This window comes from Ascaphus truei, chromosome 3 (genome assembly GCF_040206685.1).
Source record: "Ascaphus truei isolate aAscTru1 chromosome 3, aAscTru1.hap1, whole genome shotgun sequence".
In the NCBI taxonomy this organism is placed as follows: domain Eukaryota; kingdom Metazoa; phylum Chordata; class Amphibia; order Anura; family Ascaphidae; genus Ascaphus; species Ascaphus truei.
This window is the reverse complement of record NC_134485.1, coordinates 322,421,813-322,437,852: the sequence shown is the minus strand read 5'-3', so window position 1 is coordinate 322,437,852 and position 16,040 is coordinate 322,421,813. Positions and strand designations below refer to the sequence as shown.

Sequence of the window (16,040 nt, the reverse complement as noted above, 5' to 3'; positions counted from 1 at the left end):
GCGGGGGGCGGTCCTGCAGAAGGAGGTGGGGGGATCCTGTGCTGCGGGGGGCCAAGTCCTGCGGGGGTGGCGGGAGGGCCCGGTGCAGCAGGGGGGGGGGGGAACGTCATTGTGTTGTGGGGTGGTGGCGGGGCCCTGCGCTGCGAGGGAGGGGCAGGACGACCCTGCGCTGGGGCGGGACGGCCCTGTACTGCGGCGGGGGGGGGCGGTCCTGCGAGGGGGCCCTGTGCTGCGGCGGGGGGGGCAGTCCTGCGAGGGGGCCCTGTGCTGCGGCGGGGGGGGCAGTCCTGCGAGGGGGCCCTGTGCTGCGGCGGGGGGGGCAGTCCTGCGAGGGGGCCCTGTGCTGCGGCGGGGTGGGGCAGTCCTGCGAGGGGGCCCTGTGCTACGGCGGGGGGGGGGGCGGTCCTGCGGAGGGGAGGCGGGGGGATCCTGTGCTGCGGAGGGGCCAAGTCCTGCACGGGTGGCGGGAGGGCCCGGTCCTGCGAGGGGTGGGGGTGACGGTGCTGGTTGGTGCTGCAGGGGGCCCGGCGGCTGATCACAGCAGTTGCCGCCGGCCCCGCTGCAGACACCTGTTCCACAATGCTGCTCCCGCGCACGCTGGACCTCCCTCTCGCGCCGGAAGCCACTTCACTTCCGGCGCTGCCGATAGGGGGACCAGTGCCGGGAGCAGTTTTTTTTTGTTTTGTTTTTTAAATATATATTAAATTAACGGGCCCGGCCGGCCCCCCTGACCCACGGGGCCCGGGACGCCAGTGCCCTTTGTCCCCCGCTGTTGGCGGCCCTGGATGCATGTAGGCACATTGTCCCGGCAATATCTCCTCTTGAAAACGATTGCGCGACTCACCTCTAGGTTTCTCTGCTTCAGCATAGCCCAGAAAAGGTAAATGAGGCACAGGGATGACAAGTGTTCCTATAGCTGAGGGAATCCTTAGGTAACCGAGGGGTACCCCAGTTAGTGCCAGGTAGCCCAGAACCAGTATTGGGTTCATGGGTGTTCCCAACCGTAGCTAAGGTTGTGGGGGGACTCTCAGAGTCCAGCTAAGTACAGAAGATAGTGTGTGGGTAATAAAGGCTGATAGAAATAAAAAGTACATCTTTCTATTCTATTCCCCATACTCAGTGACTTAGGGATGTATTAAAAGTATACTTTATTAATACATTGTCATGTACTGTTGTGTATTATAAAGTAGTGGGACTTTCGGAACCAATGTTCAGAGAGCCAGGGCTACCAAGCTGGTGCCAGTAAGTCTGCTGAACATCGGAGCTCAAAGTAGCCAGAGGATGCCGGAGGTGTGAGAAGCAAATGGGCACCAGGGAAAGGCTGAGTATCCAAGTCCGGGGATCAATGGCATTCATTCCGGGCTGTCACTTGCTCTACCAGACTTGAAGGAGCCTGTCACCATGGTTAGCATTGAGTGACCAGGGACAAAGGTGGCAAACTCAAGCATATCCCTTGGTTCATTCAGGTTCCCTGCTAACCCGGCTGTTTCTACCAGCTTGGCGCTGATTGGCTGCTTGAGAAAAGTTTCCACGCTCTGATTGGCAGTAGTATTTTGGAATCACAAAAACAAATTTGTGACAAAACAGTTACAAAACACAAAGAAGGTTCACTTACAATGCGTGTGCTCAGCACACACAACTTTTATTTTTTTATTATTAATAATTCACCTACCTCTCTGTCTCAAATTCTTTCTGCACAGCATCCAGATCCTGCTGATACTCCTCCCGCAGCAGGGTGAGACGCTCCCTCTGCAGGTCCAACAGCTGCTCAATGTTCTGCAGATGGCTACGTAGAGCGTGAGCGTACTGCTCCTCCGCCTCATCTACGTCCTTTGTTAGGGACTAAGCAAACAAAGTGTGAGAGTCACACACACACCAAGCAACACTGTGCAATGTTTACTGTGTGTATGTTACAGTTTCTGCATTGATATACGCCTCGGCAATGATGGATTTTCAAGTTGATGGTATAGTTTTCAGTTAAGAGTGCAATGGTGCACAAAAAAAAATGTCTATTCTTAATAAACTGGTCCAACCAGTCTTTAATTAACTGCAAACTGTCACTGCATAGGTTTAGAAAGTGGGTTTCTTCACTGAAACCAAGTACTACAGAGGCTAACTACTCTTAACGTGATGTTGCCGCAAGTGTCATCATTACGCAGCTTAACCTTTATTCCTTTTTTAAACAGCGACACACTGGAAAGTAATTATTTTGTAATCTAAAAAATGTGGAGTTCAAGCACCTTAGTGTACAATTTGCATCCCTGCCCTTAGCAAGTGAAAGCAAACACTAGAACTTTCCTGCAGAGAACAGCAGCTCACCTTAATGACGCTGTCCTTGCAGTCCACAACCCTCTCGAAGGTCTGACTCAGTATCTCGATATCCTTATGCAGTTCCTTAATCTTTGTCTCCCGCAGGACACAGCGCCACTGCACATTCAGCTTGTTCATGTTAATTGTGCTGCTGCGTTGCTCTTTGGCAAGTTTGTCCTGTGTGAGGCACCATACAAAGAGGGATTGAAAAGTAGTGGACCACCAGAGGTAGGGTCCAAGGCATGAGATACTTTGTGGATGAAAAAAAAAAAACACTCAAGCTGAGCACCAGAGACAACATACACTTTGTAGACAGGGGAGACTGGCTACATACAATGAAACATCTTGTTGGCAGGTGACAATCAATAAGAAATTAGACATCTTAGATGGTAAACTCTCTGGGGCATGGAGTCCTTTTCCTATTGTGTGTCTGTATTTGCACTCGTTTTATTATCATTCTAATGTCTATTTGTAGGAGGTGAGGTGTACATTGTTGGTGCCATGTCAAAAAAAAAGTATAGATACAAATAAAACAAAAGAGAAGTCCACAACATAACTAGGATAAGACGCATGATCACCTGAAATATGCACCTTACAGACACAATGGAACCAATGGACAAAGAAAGCACAAGGAGACAAGAAACTACTTAAAGAAGGAGGGTACAACAAATACAATACTTCACGTATCCACGGGCTCATGCAGAGTGCTACACACAAGAGACAATGCAGGAAAACAACCTCAAGGAAAAGGACACATCCGAGTGTGACAGAAGTAACAGCCTACAACAAATTGCTTCTATAGGTACAATCAAGAAAGATCCTGATGCACAAGTGGTTTGCTGTAATAATCTACAGCTCATGCTCCCCGAGGCTCTGTTATGGCTGCGTCCCTTAGATGTGGGGTATTTTAAACTGGAAAGTCTTAATTACCTTTAAAAACTGCATCAGCATGTCTTCCTTCTTCTTGGTCTGCTCCTCCTCTGCCAGCAGCTTTTGCTGCATGTATAGCAGTCGCTCCTCTTCGCTCATTTGGCTCATTTTGCCAGACTTTTTCGCGGCCTTCTTAGGCATGGCTGTGCTGTTGGAAGAAAAACACAATGCAAAGGATCAGTGCGTGTGGTATGTATGGGTGTGTATGGGTGCAGTGAGCACAGAGGATGCAAAGGCACAGAGCGGAAAACAGAATACAGGGAGTGGTGCATCAAGGCAAATTGGTCTGTCAGTGCGTCCAGCCGTTTGGAAAAACTGCGTTTATCTAGGATTTGGCCGGACGGTCTTACAGACCCGAAAGTGTAAACATCCTGTGTGGACGGCAGTGCCAAAGTCAGTGTATGCTGATGTCACTGTGGAAGTTAAATGGAGCTCTCTCTCTCTGCACAGGCAAGGCTGAGGGTGTCTACAAGAGAAGAAAATGAGGAGGTGGAAGATGGTGGGCTTAGAGGTGAGAGCTGCTATGTGTGTTTGTGTCTCTGTGTGCTATTGTGCTTGTGTGAATGAAAGAGTACCATGGATTTAGCGTTGAATGCTTGTCTCGTGATACAGCCTTATTCACAGAACAGTGATATCTGGCATTGTATTTGTCTGGATAACGCTGTTTTGTGGATGAGGCTAACAGGGCAGATTGACTAAGCGCCAATGCTGGGTTATCGCACCCCTATCCAACATTAACTGCCATTTAAGTCAATGCCAGGTAACGTCAGATCAGGGTATGATACCCTCCATTGGCGCTAGTATCCTCATTATGGGAAAGAGGAAATCTGGTAACCCTAGCTCCAAGCTTTACACCATTTGCAGTTTAGCAAGTATCAATAGGAGTAATTAAGAAGTTACGCGACACAAATTATAATGACATGTCACTTTTTACTCTTGTATTTGCATCAATAAAATCCACAAAGTCAGAAGTGGCATAAACTTTTCTGTCTAAGAATTTACGTCACCTGCGTGAAATATCTTTTGACATTTGACACAAAGCAGAAAATGCGGCACAACAAACTTCTATTTAAATTTTCTTTATGTTGATAGATCGCCTCTGCCATCTATATTTAATGAGTGCAAATGGAATAAGATTAGGAAAAAGTGTGTGCAGTTGAAGCCTTGCCATTACAAGGGTGTCCGGGAGAAGATTTGGGCTTGAAATGTAAGGGTTACATGGGTCATTTCTTTCTTGGGGGAGATTGTACAGTGGGGAATCCTTTGTAGATGTAAAGGAGCTATAATGAAGTAGTTACATAGTTACATAGTAGATGAGGTTGAAAAAAGACTTCCGTCCATTAAGTTCAACCTATGCTAAATTTAGACAACAGATACTTTATCCTATATCTATGCTTATTGATCCAGAGGAAGGCAAACAAAAAACCCCATTAAGGGGGAAAATTAATTCCTTCCTGACTCCAACAATTGGCAATCGGATTAATCTCTGGATCAACATCCTTCCCATGTATACTTATTTGGTATATCCCTGTATACCTTTCCTTTCTAAAAAGATGTCCAACCTTTTTTTGAACAAATCTATTGTATCTGCCATCACGGTCTCCATGGGTAATGAATTCCACATTTTAACTGCCCTTGCTTTAAAGAACCCTTTCCTTTGTTGCTGGTGAAATTTCCTTTCCTCCAACCTTAAGGGATGGCCCCGAGTCCTTTGTACTGCCCGTGGGATGAATAGTTCTTTTGAAAGCTCCTTGTATTGTCCCTGAATATAGTGGCAACATATACGTAAATGCAAAGATGGCACTGGAGCAAAAGCGGACCAAGTAGTTGCTTTGAGGACCAACAGGCCCCAGCGGATCCCAGAAGTCACAGAAATCAGAATTATACCATTACAACCAAACTAACTAATACTTGACCCAGTAAACTATTATATTAAAAACACCCATTTTCTTTTTGAACATTCGGTTTACATGTGTGCGTGTATCGGTGTTTCGGTGGGAGATTCCGGTGGGAGATTTGTCCATTACTACGGCGTATGGTGCATGATACCTGCTGGCAACAGGAGGTCTGAGTCGTCCGCCGGTGGTAGTGGGGACACAGGAACAGGCTTCTGGGGTTCATACCCCACATATCTCTTTAGCAGTGCAACGCCTCCATCTGCCATAGGCTCCAGGAACTGAAGGTGATCTCCCACGATCGAACTATTACCTCTCCCCCCAGTAAGGTCACGCACCAGGCAGGAGGTATATAAACAACAGAAACGGTTTATTGTCTTCTGTACAGCACAGTTACACAGCAGACTTCTGCCCGATGCAGTACTCTCAGCTTCCACTGAAGGATGGTCCCTGGACTGTCACTACAGGCCATGGGCACCCGCAGCGGTCCTAGCTCTTCCAAACCTCCCTAGCAGAGGCAAAGGTATGGTCCACACTCACTCTCCCCTGGAGGAAAGAGCACGAGTGAAGGCCCCAATCTCAGGCTCTCTGTGGTGTGACCTGCCTTCCTCATAGGGGGAAGGACAATACTAAAAATTTAGGGCGGTCCTGCCTTTAAGTACTGCCAGGAGGAGGGCACCAGGTCTGGCTCATGATTGGTCATGCCCAGGCCTGATGTCACCGCATTCCCCTGTCACTCAAATGCAGTTCCTCAGAAGGGGAAAACCCCATACCAACCTGATTGTACCCGTTTTTACTTCCAGCCCAAGGGCAGAATAGTAGCCATCAGGTGACCTGACTACACTCTCCCTCTGGTGGATTCCCAACAACCCCGCTTGGGTCCTAAATTTTCGGGTACCATCGTCGAATGAAAAACCTGAACAAAAACAAGAACATTTTTCACACAATGATTGATCACATTTCAATATGCATGATAACACATTTCAATGAATATCGTTATACAGCTTATATTTGAATACAACAATCAAATGGCTATGTTGCAGAACTAGGATTCCTCCCAATCTGGAGAACCTTGTTATAATAGTAGTGCTCCGGTTCCAGTGACTAACTAATGCAGCGTACTATCGGGCGCTGTCACTGAAAAAACAATATTATTAGGTTGGTCTGCGCAGGGCATGGTCCACTGGATCTAAAGTAAGAGCATAATGATACTCCTGGTAACATATAGGGCAACCACAACCAGGTAATACTTTAGGCATGAAAGCTATGGATCTGGAAGTGTCATGCCGGGACGATTCTTTAAAACATTTCCCTGGGCTATCACCCCCTTCCTCTGCGCTATACCAACTCTCATCTGACTCCTCAGGATCCCAGTTCTCTCTCGAACTATTAGTCCTCCAATTTTCCTCGCAGCTATCAGTGTTCCATCCAGGAATATGGTGAAGCATCTCTTCTCTTTCCCATCTAGACAGATTAGATGATCCCCCTAATCACTCATAGGGCAGATATTCCTCCATGATATCTTTAAAACGCTTTACTGGAGAAGACACTTACGTACTCATCCTCGTCGGAGCTAAAGTCAATCTCCTCATTATCAGACCCCATAACAAACTCAATCTCCCCCTCCCAAGGTCGGTGGAAATGGAGTAATGCCTTTTGACGATTTTGCGCCACGCGCGTAGAAAGCGGAGCTACATAAGGTTTTACCAGGGCAGTAGGTACAATATTAGCAACAGAGTCCTGAACTTGACCCCGCTCATGGTTTTCTTTTACTGGGTCGAGTGTCCGAATTCTCTTGGGGACATCGGCTGCAGGCAAAAGCACAGTAGCCCTCGTGTTGGCCTTAAGTCCGTCCATGTGTGCCCGCATAGAATGAATAAAGCGCCCCAGGCCCATGCAGGGTAAGGCGGTACTTACCGGAGCGGGGGATCGGCTTCTTCTCAACTGCCCGGCAGTCGCTGCAGTAGTGACATCATTGCCAATGGATCTCGCAGGCTCCTGGAGCAAGTCCAGGCCCGCAAGTGCGTCGACATCCGGACTTGAAAGAAGCGCGTCGCCGTGGTCTTCCGCATAGAGGTCATGCCCGTCCAAAGCCTTCTCTCCGGAAGTCTCCATTGGTCCTGGCTGGGAGTAAAGAGGTGGTCTCTCACCGCTCCACTAATAGGCTGGAACCTTGGTATCCTCTGCTTGGGATATAGGTACGCCGACCAGGCCGCTGGACATCACCGAGAAGAGGACTCCCATCCTTCGCTTTGGCCGTGCCTTCTCGATTCCTCTTTAGGTAGAGCTGGAAGCAGGAACACCTTGGGCTGGATACACACCGCAGCTGTCCTACCCCCGCTCTGGCGAGATACCAGCGGGGGCACTTCGGTTGTGACGTGTGTTGGTTCCGTCTCTCTGACCGTCTCTGGCACCTTGTTGGGAGCCGGGTCTAGAACAATCATCTGGGCATATGGCCCCCCTTTAGCAGTCTTTAGAGCCCTTAGACCCTCTCTGATCACCAACGGTAAGGTAGACTCATCATCATCTGGCTCGGTATCAGAGCCGGTCAGATCCGTGAAATCAAAGTCCATAGATCCTGATAATATGGGCAGGAAATAGTTAGCTCTACACCTTGGACAAGTACCGCCCCAGATCAGCTCGCCACCCGGGTAATCACAATTGGGGCACAGGCACAGCAGGCATGAGACTCGCCGACTGTTACTTCCAGAAATCCCCCTGGCAGGGCGTAATATCCCAGCACACGGGTCGCCATTTCGGGCCTGGATAAAGTGCGTGAAGGCAGGAGCACAGGTAGGGTAGCTCCTCCATCATTGGTGGCTCCGAAGAACTGAGGGTGCGGTCGGATACATCCGGCTCCTCCTTTCTTTTCAACCATCGATGAACATTGATTGTCACAGTGCCCCCTCCCTCTGGTGGAGATTAGAGGGGCCCACAGTGACAGGGCGTGATCTGGGCTCCTGACTAAGCCAGTCACATCGCTGGGGTGGAGTCCTGGTTTTCACGCCATAGGCGGATCCCAAGTCCCCGGAGTAGGGTGCACCCAGTAGCACGTGGTTCAGCACCCACGCTGAGCACAATCTCTTGGGGTCCGGCTTCCCGCCGACGGCCATTTTTAAACACTTTGCATACGGGTTGAACTTTGGCAGTTATGGCAGGCTCCTTGATCTGAAGAGCAGGCCCGTCTCTGGTTCTCGTATCGTATCCGAGGCCATCGCTGGGGCCGGGTCAGCGGAAACCATCTCAGGCCTTGTCTCAGTGGTTGGGGCTTGGTACTCATCAGTTGTCGGCAGTAGAGGACTAGACACAAGATAGCTGGCCCTATTCACGGAGAAAATAGCCCCCCAAAGAAGGTCTTCTTCCGGGGATGTACAATCAGGACTCAAGCACATCAAACTAGTGATCCCATCAGTGGGTACATCCAGGAAATCTTCTGGCAGCGAGTAGTAGGCAAAGTCCATATCGCTTTACCTCACTGTATGTAGACACGGGCACAAAAGAAATGGGTAACTCACTCCTCTTGCCCGCCAGGCTCCAGGGAACGGAGGGTACGGTTCACTACATCCGGTACCTCCCTTATTCTCCAAAGTCTTTAGACATAGACTGTTGGCGTGACCCCTCCCTCCGGTGGAGTTTGGAGGAGAGACACCCGGCAACATGGAGGGGGCGTGATTGACTCCGGCTTGAGCCAGTCACATCACTTGGGTGGGGTCCTGGCTTTTGTGCCAGACCCTTGCAGAACTTTACAAAAAGGCATGCAGATTATTTGCAAGCCTTCCACACGGTTCCAATTCTCGGCGGGAACCACCATTTTGGATTGTGCGCCTCATTCCCGAGCAAGGGAACCTCCATTTTGAGCACAGTCCGTTCTATGACCCCACAGTGACTGCGATTCCGGCAGGAATCCATTCCTCGTGGATCCTCACAGCACATAGATTAGCAGTCTACCAAGAGTAGGATGTACCCCAGGCTAGCAAAGCTCCATCTCGATACGCTGCACACGATTACAGTCTATTACAAGCACTCTGTGGTTCTATGATTTGGCTATGGCTAGTAGTACTCTGGGCTTCTTCTATTGGAGGTTCAGTCACTTTGCACGTCGGGCACCCCTCCTAAGATACTGCCTATGCAGTACCCTTACGCCGCCCCACTCGGCTGCCAGTATCGCGGACCCTCTTCAGAGATCTCTGGGACCACTTGGCCAAGCACCCCCTGTAGGCAGCACAACTACCCACCTCAGGGCGACTTAGAACAGCTATATGTGTGGAAGAATGGTGCTCAGAAATACAGGGACCTATATCCTTTGTAATAAAGGGAGAGTAATGCATACACTGGGTAATCTCCAATATAAAAGTACTAAACCTATAGTGGGGCTCCAATCCACCCTGAAGATGGGGGTAGGTGCACGGAGACACCCCCCCTTACCTCATTGGGCTGGCCCCAGGTAAACATACTCACAACTCAATGTCCCCAGTAGCTCTCTCCACAAGCGTGCAGCTGTATCCGGTAAGGAGAATCCAAATGCAGTGTGTGTGCAGCGCACAGCAAAGGATAATAAGGAGCAGGTCTGGCAAAAAATTCCTTTAATGTGAGGCCATAAATAGAGGGTTGCAACCCTTCTACGCGTTTCGTGCACTTTATCAAGAAGTGTCATACACAATACATAGGACATTTAAATAGCAGCTGTCTGCCGATTTGGCGCCAAAAATCTATGACGTCATAAAATCTCATTACCAATGAACATAGTCCCCGTAGCGCATGCGCCATGCAGACAAACCCCTGAAAGAGCCCCACCACGAGGCATAGCCAATCGGCGTCCGGAAGAGTGACACACACCCCATCGGCAGTGAAGAGCCAAATCTCGCAGGATGCGGCTCATCCAGGTCTCGTCGGCACGCGCATGCGCACACGGACAAACCATGATCTCCTCATAAATCTCCCTCTGTTTAATCATTCACGAGTACGTGAGTAAATAAAAGTACCCCAATCCCCACGCTTGGCAATATAAAGGCGCATTCAGTGTGTAAAACACAAGAATGAATACCCATATAATTCCCAAGGCGAGCGGAACAAGGGACATAAACATACATGATGAAGAGAAAAATACACATAAAGAGGGAAATATCTAATATTCTACAATCAGCCAAACCCTGCAATTTACAAAAAATTGTGAACAAATTATATAGTGACAAAACATATAACATATACATATACATTATTGTTGTTAAAAAACAGTATATTCCTATATCTGTATTAAAAACACATGTGCAACCCCTCCAATGAAGCAGAGATTTCATTCATAATTGTATTCTTGAATGTCATTGAAAAGAACTACCAAAGTTTAAGTTGGAGATACATACCAGAATGATGCTATACTGATGATGGAATATTCCTCAAATGATGCTGTAAAAACATCTAATTCTATTGCTCAGAAATTTAAGCAAAACAGAGCAAAATCAAAAAATCAAAAAGCAAAAACAATGATCTTTTTATACTCAAATTCTCCAGATATAATTCATCTTTAATAAGAAAAAAAAAAAAAGAGAGAAGAATCCCACGAAGGGATCGTTTAGATGTAACAATTGCAATATGTGTGACTTTATGAAGCCTTCCAAATGTGTCTTTTCCCACAGCCCATATAGACGTTTTAACATCAACAGCTTTATCAATTGTAACACCTCTTATGGGGTGTATGTTGTTAGTTGTGGCTGTGGGAGAAGATACGTTGGTAGGACAACGAGGGCCCTAAAGATCAGGATGGAGGAACACTGTAGACTTATTAGGAAAGGAGACCTGCTGCACCCTGTCTCTAAACACTTTTCTGAATGTGGTATGGGGGGCATTAAAAACTTCTCATTTTACACACACACACACACACACAAACACTGATACACACACACAAATAATAAGTCTACAGTGTTCCTGCATCCTGATCTTTAGGGCCCTTGTTGTCCTATCAACGTATCTTCTCCCACAGCCACAACTAACAACATACACCCCATAAGGCCTTGGCCATGTTTGGCGCTTGCTCGCTCTCGCTTGCTGCCGCTCGCTCTACCAGGAGCTTTTTGCTGTCCTTACAGAGGAGACAGCAAGCGCTTGGGAGGCGGGTATCACTGTGTGTGTGTGTGTCACTTGGTAGCTGTCAGTGTGTGTGTGTCACTGGGGAACATGTGTGTGTGTGTGTGTGTGTGTGCGTGCGTGCGTGCGTGAGTACGTGTGTGTGTGTGTGTGTGTATATTATATAATATTTTAAAAATTAAAAAAAAAGACATGTTGTGAGAATAAATTATTTATTAACATTGTGCAACTTTGATAAATATATTCACGCACGCACGCACACACACACGCGCACACACACACACACACACACACACGCACACACACACGCACGCACACACACAAAGGCACACACACACACACAAAGGCACACACACACACACACACACATGCATACACTCACACATGCATGCATACACACACATGCATACACATGCACACACACACATGCATACACACATGCATACACATACACACACACACACACACATACACAGACACACACACACACACACAGGAGACATGGATCGGGACAGAAGGGGGACAGGGATCGGGCAGAAGGGGGACAGGGATCGGGCAGAAGGGGGACAGGGATCGGGCAGAAGGGGGGCAGGGATCGGGCAGAAGGGGGACATGGATCGGGCAGAAGGGGGGCAGGGATCGGGCAGAAGGGGGACAGGGATCGGGCAGAAGGGGGGCAGGAATCGGGCAGAAGGGGGGCAGGGATCGGGCAGAAGGGGGACAGACCGTCAGGGGGCGGGCCGGGAGCGGGCGCGTCACTGGCCGGGGGCGGGCCAGTGACGTCACGGAGCTGGTTCGCCCTCATTGGGCGAACCGCTCACGTGACCGGCCTGTCTCGCCGGCAAGCGGGGGAATTTTAAATTCCCCTAAGACCTGCGCTTCCGCAAGCGCGCGGAAGCGCAGGTGAGCCCCTACTAAAGCCGCTCTAATTGCGGCTGTAGGGGCTCAGTGCTGAGCGGGAGCGCGCGTCAGCACGCTTCCGCAAGCACGCAGGGAACATGTCCGGGGCCTAAGAGGTGTTACAATTGATAAAGCTGTTTATGTTAAAACGTCTATATGGGCTGTGGGAAAAGACACAATCGGAAGGCTTCATAAAGTCACACATATTGCAATTGTTACATCTAAACGATCCCTTCGTGGGATTCTTCTCTCTTTTTTTTTTTTTTTCTTATTAAAGATGAATTATATCTGGAGAATTTGAGTATAAAAAGATCATTGTTTTTGCTTTTTGATTTTTTTATTTTGCTGTTTTGCTTAAATTTCTGAGCAATAGAATTAGATGTTTTTACAGCATCATTTGAGGAATATTCCATCATCAGTATAGCATCATTCTGGTATGTATCTCCAACTTAAACTTTGGTAGTTCTTTTCAATGACATTCAAGAATACAATTATGAATGAAATCTCTGCTTCATTGGAGGGGTTGCACATGTGTTTTTAATACAGATATAGGAATATACTGTTTTTTAACAACAATAATGTATATGTATATGTTATATGTTTTGTCACTATATAATTTGTTCACAATTTTTTGTAAATTGCAGGGTTTGGCTGATTGTAGAATATTAGATATTTCCCTCTTTATGTGTATTTTTCTCTTCATCATGTATGTTTATGTCTCTTGTTCCGCTCGCCTTGGGAATTATATGGGTATTCATTCTTGTGTTTTAAACACTGAATGCGCCTTTATATTGCCAAGCGTGGGGATTGGGGTACTTTTATTTACTCACGTACGCGTGAATGATTAAACAGAGGGAGATTTATGAGATCATGATTTGTCCGTGTGCGCATGCGCGTGCCGACGAGACCTGGATGAGCCGCATCCTGAGAGATTTGGCTCTTCACTGCTGATGGGGTGCGTGTCACTCTTCCGGACGCCGATTGGCTATGCCTCGTGGTGGGGCTCTTTCTGGGGTTTGTCTGCATGGCGCATGCGCTACGGGGACTATGTTCATTGGTAATGAGATTTTATGACGTAATGGATTTTTGGCGCCAAATCGGCACACAGCTGCTATTTAAATGTCCTATGTATTGTGTATGACACTTATTGATAAAGTGCACGTATCGCACGAAACACGTAGAAGGGTTGCAACCCTCTATTTTATGGCCTCACATTAAAGAAATTTTTTGCCAGACCTGCTCCTAATTATCCTTTGCTGTGCGCTGCACACACAGTGCATTTAGAACAGCTATAGCCTTCTTGTCTCCAGACCATTCATCCGATAGGGTAGTCTAAGTCGGTCTTTGCGAGGTTACGAGGTACACTATCCCCCTGACTGCACCTTGCTCCCTCCTTCATTAGCACTTGTTCTGGAAGCGTACCTTGTTAATTCCAGCTTTGTTTCACTGAAAGCCTGTCCTGTTACAGATCTCAGCAGCGCCTTCAAATGTAACTGTTTCCCCCACCCGGCGGGAGATTTGTCCATTACTATGGTGAATTGGTGCATATACCTGCTGGCAACAGGATGGCTGAGTCGTCCGCCGATGGTAGTGGGGACCCAGGAACAGGCTTCTGTGGTTCATAACCCATATCCATTTTAAGCAGTGCAGCGCTTCCATTTGCCGTAGGCTCCAGGAACTGAAGGTGATCTCCCACAGTAGAACTATTACCTCTCCCCCCGTAAGGTCATGCACCAGGCAGGAGGTATATAAATAACAGAACCGGTTTATTGTATTCTGTACAGCACAGTTACACGGTAGGCTTCTGCCCGATGCAGTACTCTCAGCTCTCACTGAAGGATGGTCCCTGGACTGTCACTACAGGCCAAGGGCACCTGCAGCCGTCCTAGCTCTTCCCCACCTCCCTGGCAGAGGTATAGACCACACTCACTCTCCCCTGGAGGGAAGAGCAAGAGGGAAGGCCCCAATCTCAGGCTCCCTGTGGTGTGACCTGCCTTCATCAGAGGAGGAAGGACACTACTAAATTTAGGGCGGTCCTGTCTTTAAGTACAGCCAGGAGGAGGGCACCAGTCTGGCTCATGATTGGTCATGCCCAGGCCTGATGTCACCATCTCCCCCGCTGTAGGGGGAAACCCCCATATCAACTACTGGCAACCTGATTGTAACAGGGCTTACTGCCAGCCCAAGGGCAGAATAGTAGCCATCAGGTGACCTGGCTATACATGTAAAATAACAGGGTTTGTAGAAATTATGAAGCCGATTCCTAGTAAGGCCCCCACTAAAAAGGCTAACACAGTGAGGTCTGTGTACCAGGACAAACGGTTTGCAATTCTGGGGCAAAATGATTTGCACCAGATGCATCAGGGAAGTCGATACTAGTCATTGCAATGTGCTTTTTTCTTTTTCTTCTTTCTTTAGTGCAGTTATTTTGCCCCAGAATTGGCCTACTTTTGCCTCGATTCAAACCCCCATAGACTTCAGTGAGTGGAGAGGCGCAGCGCAGTGTGTATGTCATGCTGTGGTGTCACAGTGTATATGTAACGCGCACTCCCCGCAGCTTTCTCTGCCTGCGGTCTCTCCCCCGCCCCTTGTTCTGGTCTCGGTCCCGTGTCCCTCCGCCAGTACCTGTCTCCGGTCCCTTCCCCTCCGCGCAGAAGTTTCTCTCCGTCTCCTAGCAACGGGCACTTCCGCCCGCAGCAGGGCAGGGAAGAGTCCGCTTTCAGTGTCGTCACGGTTACCTGGCGCCTCTTATGACACGGGGTGTAACAGCGCTCTCCTCAGAGCAGATAGTGACGGTGCGAGTCTCAGAGGCGGGAAGGAAGGAAAGCAGCACCTGGATGCTGCAAGTAGTGTCATCTATTTTAAAGTAGTTTAACTTTGCTTTTTCCGATGGAAATACGCAATGTGTCACGTTACTTTTACTTATTATAGTTGCATTCCCTTCACCTGTACATATTTAGCAGGAACACATACATGTTTTTGGCAGCTGTACCTATTACACACAAGGTTTTTAGAGTGTGGTCAGCTGCATAGGTTATTGAACTTTAATAGGTATTGCTTGGAAACACCTCTGTCTAATAAAGGGGTGGCATTCCCTGGCCACTTGGCAGCATTTGCAGTGGCCCGTGTGATACTCAGGGAAATGGCCTTGACTCACGTTGGCCCGCGTCGGAAGTCAACTTGGATGAGGCCACAGCTCCCATTCGCACCAGGCCTTGAGGTGAGGTCTCGTGGCCCAACTTTCGGTGTGACTAGAGGCTGATCCCCGGTGTATCACGTGGCCCACTTCACACCCCTCCCCTCTACTCCCCAAGGTAAAGTTGTGAGTGAGGGGGTAGGAATTGAATGAGATGGGATTGGGGGGGGGGGGAGAGGTGGGGGCGTAAGAGAAAGAGAGGGGGGCTGAAGACTCGGGAGCTCAGGTGCAAACTCTAGCCCTGCCCGCTCCACACAGACTGCCGTCCCCACCGCTGCACTTCTACTGTCCCCCTACGGCAGGGGCGAGGACAGTGCCCCCCCACCCCAAAAAAAATTTTTTGCTCATTTATAGTGTGGGGTTGGCAAAAGTAGCATCCACGGGTCATCTTAAGCAAATGCACAGGTGACTTTCTACATTGGGGTAATTATTATTATTTTTTATGTAGTGTTGATGATATGATTTTATCCTAATTGCAAGGGATCCCAAAGTGATAGAGGTATCACTGCCAGAGCACAACATCTTACAAACTATTACTGCACACTAATACTAGTGCTTCTCTCGTAGAAGCATCATGGTACTAGTTTATTATTTACAACCCCAGAGACCACTAAGTTTTTTTTTTAAAACAGGTATAAATAGGATCCAAGAGCCATACTTTAACATTTTTGCCACTTTTTGAATTAGGATACAGACTTAGCTAGGCCAATGTCTTTGAAATGACCACT

General features: G+C 48.3%; 1 protein-coding gene across 1 annotated transcript in view; it reads right to left on the bottom strand.

Annotated features, from left to right (window-relative positions):
* DRC2 (dynein regulatory complex subunit 2) overlaps nt 1-14,852 on the bottom strand; it is a 34,348-nt gene extending 19,496 nt beyond the window's left edge. The window contains exons 1-4 of the mRNA XM_075591227.1: nt 14,742-14,852; nt 3,241-3,388; nt 2,320-2,487; nt 1,673-1,842 (exon numbers count right to left, since the gene is read on the bottom strand). Coding sequence (XP_075447342.1) covers nt 1,673-1,842; nt 2,320-2,487; nt 3,241-3,381 — 479 coding nt within the window. The 5' untranslated portion in view covers nt 3,382-3,388; nt 14,742-14,852. The remainder of the gene's footprint in view (nt 1-1,672; nt 1,843-2,319; nt 2,488-3,240; nt 3,389-14,741) is intronic.
* Between the last annotated feature and the right edge of the window lie 1,188 nt (nt 14,853-16,040).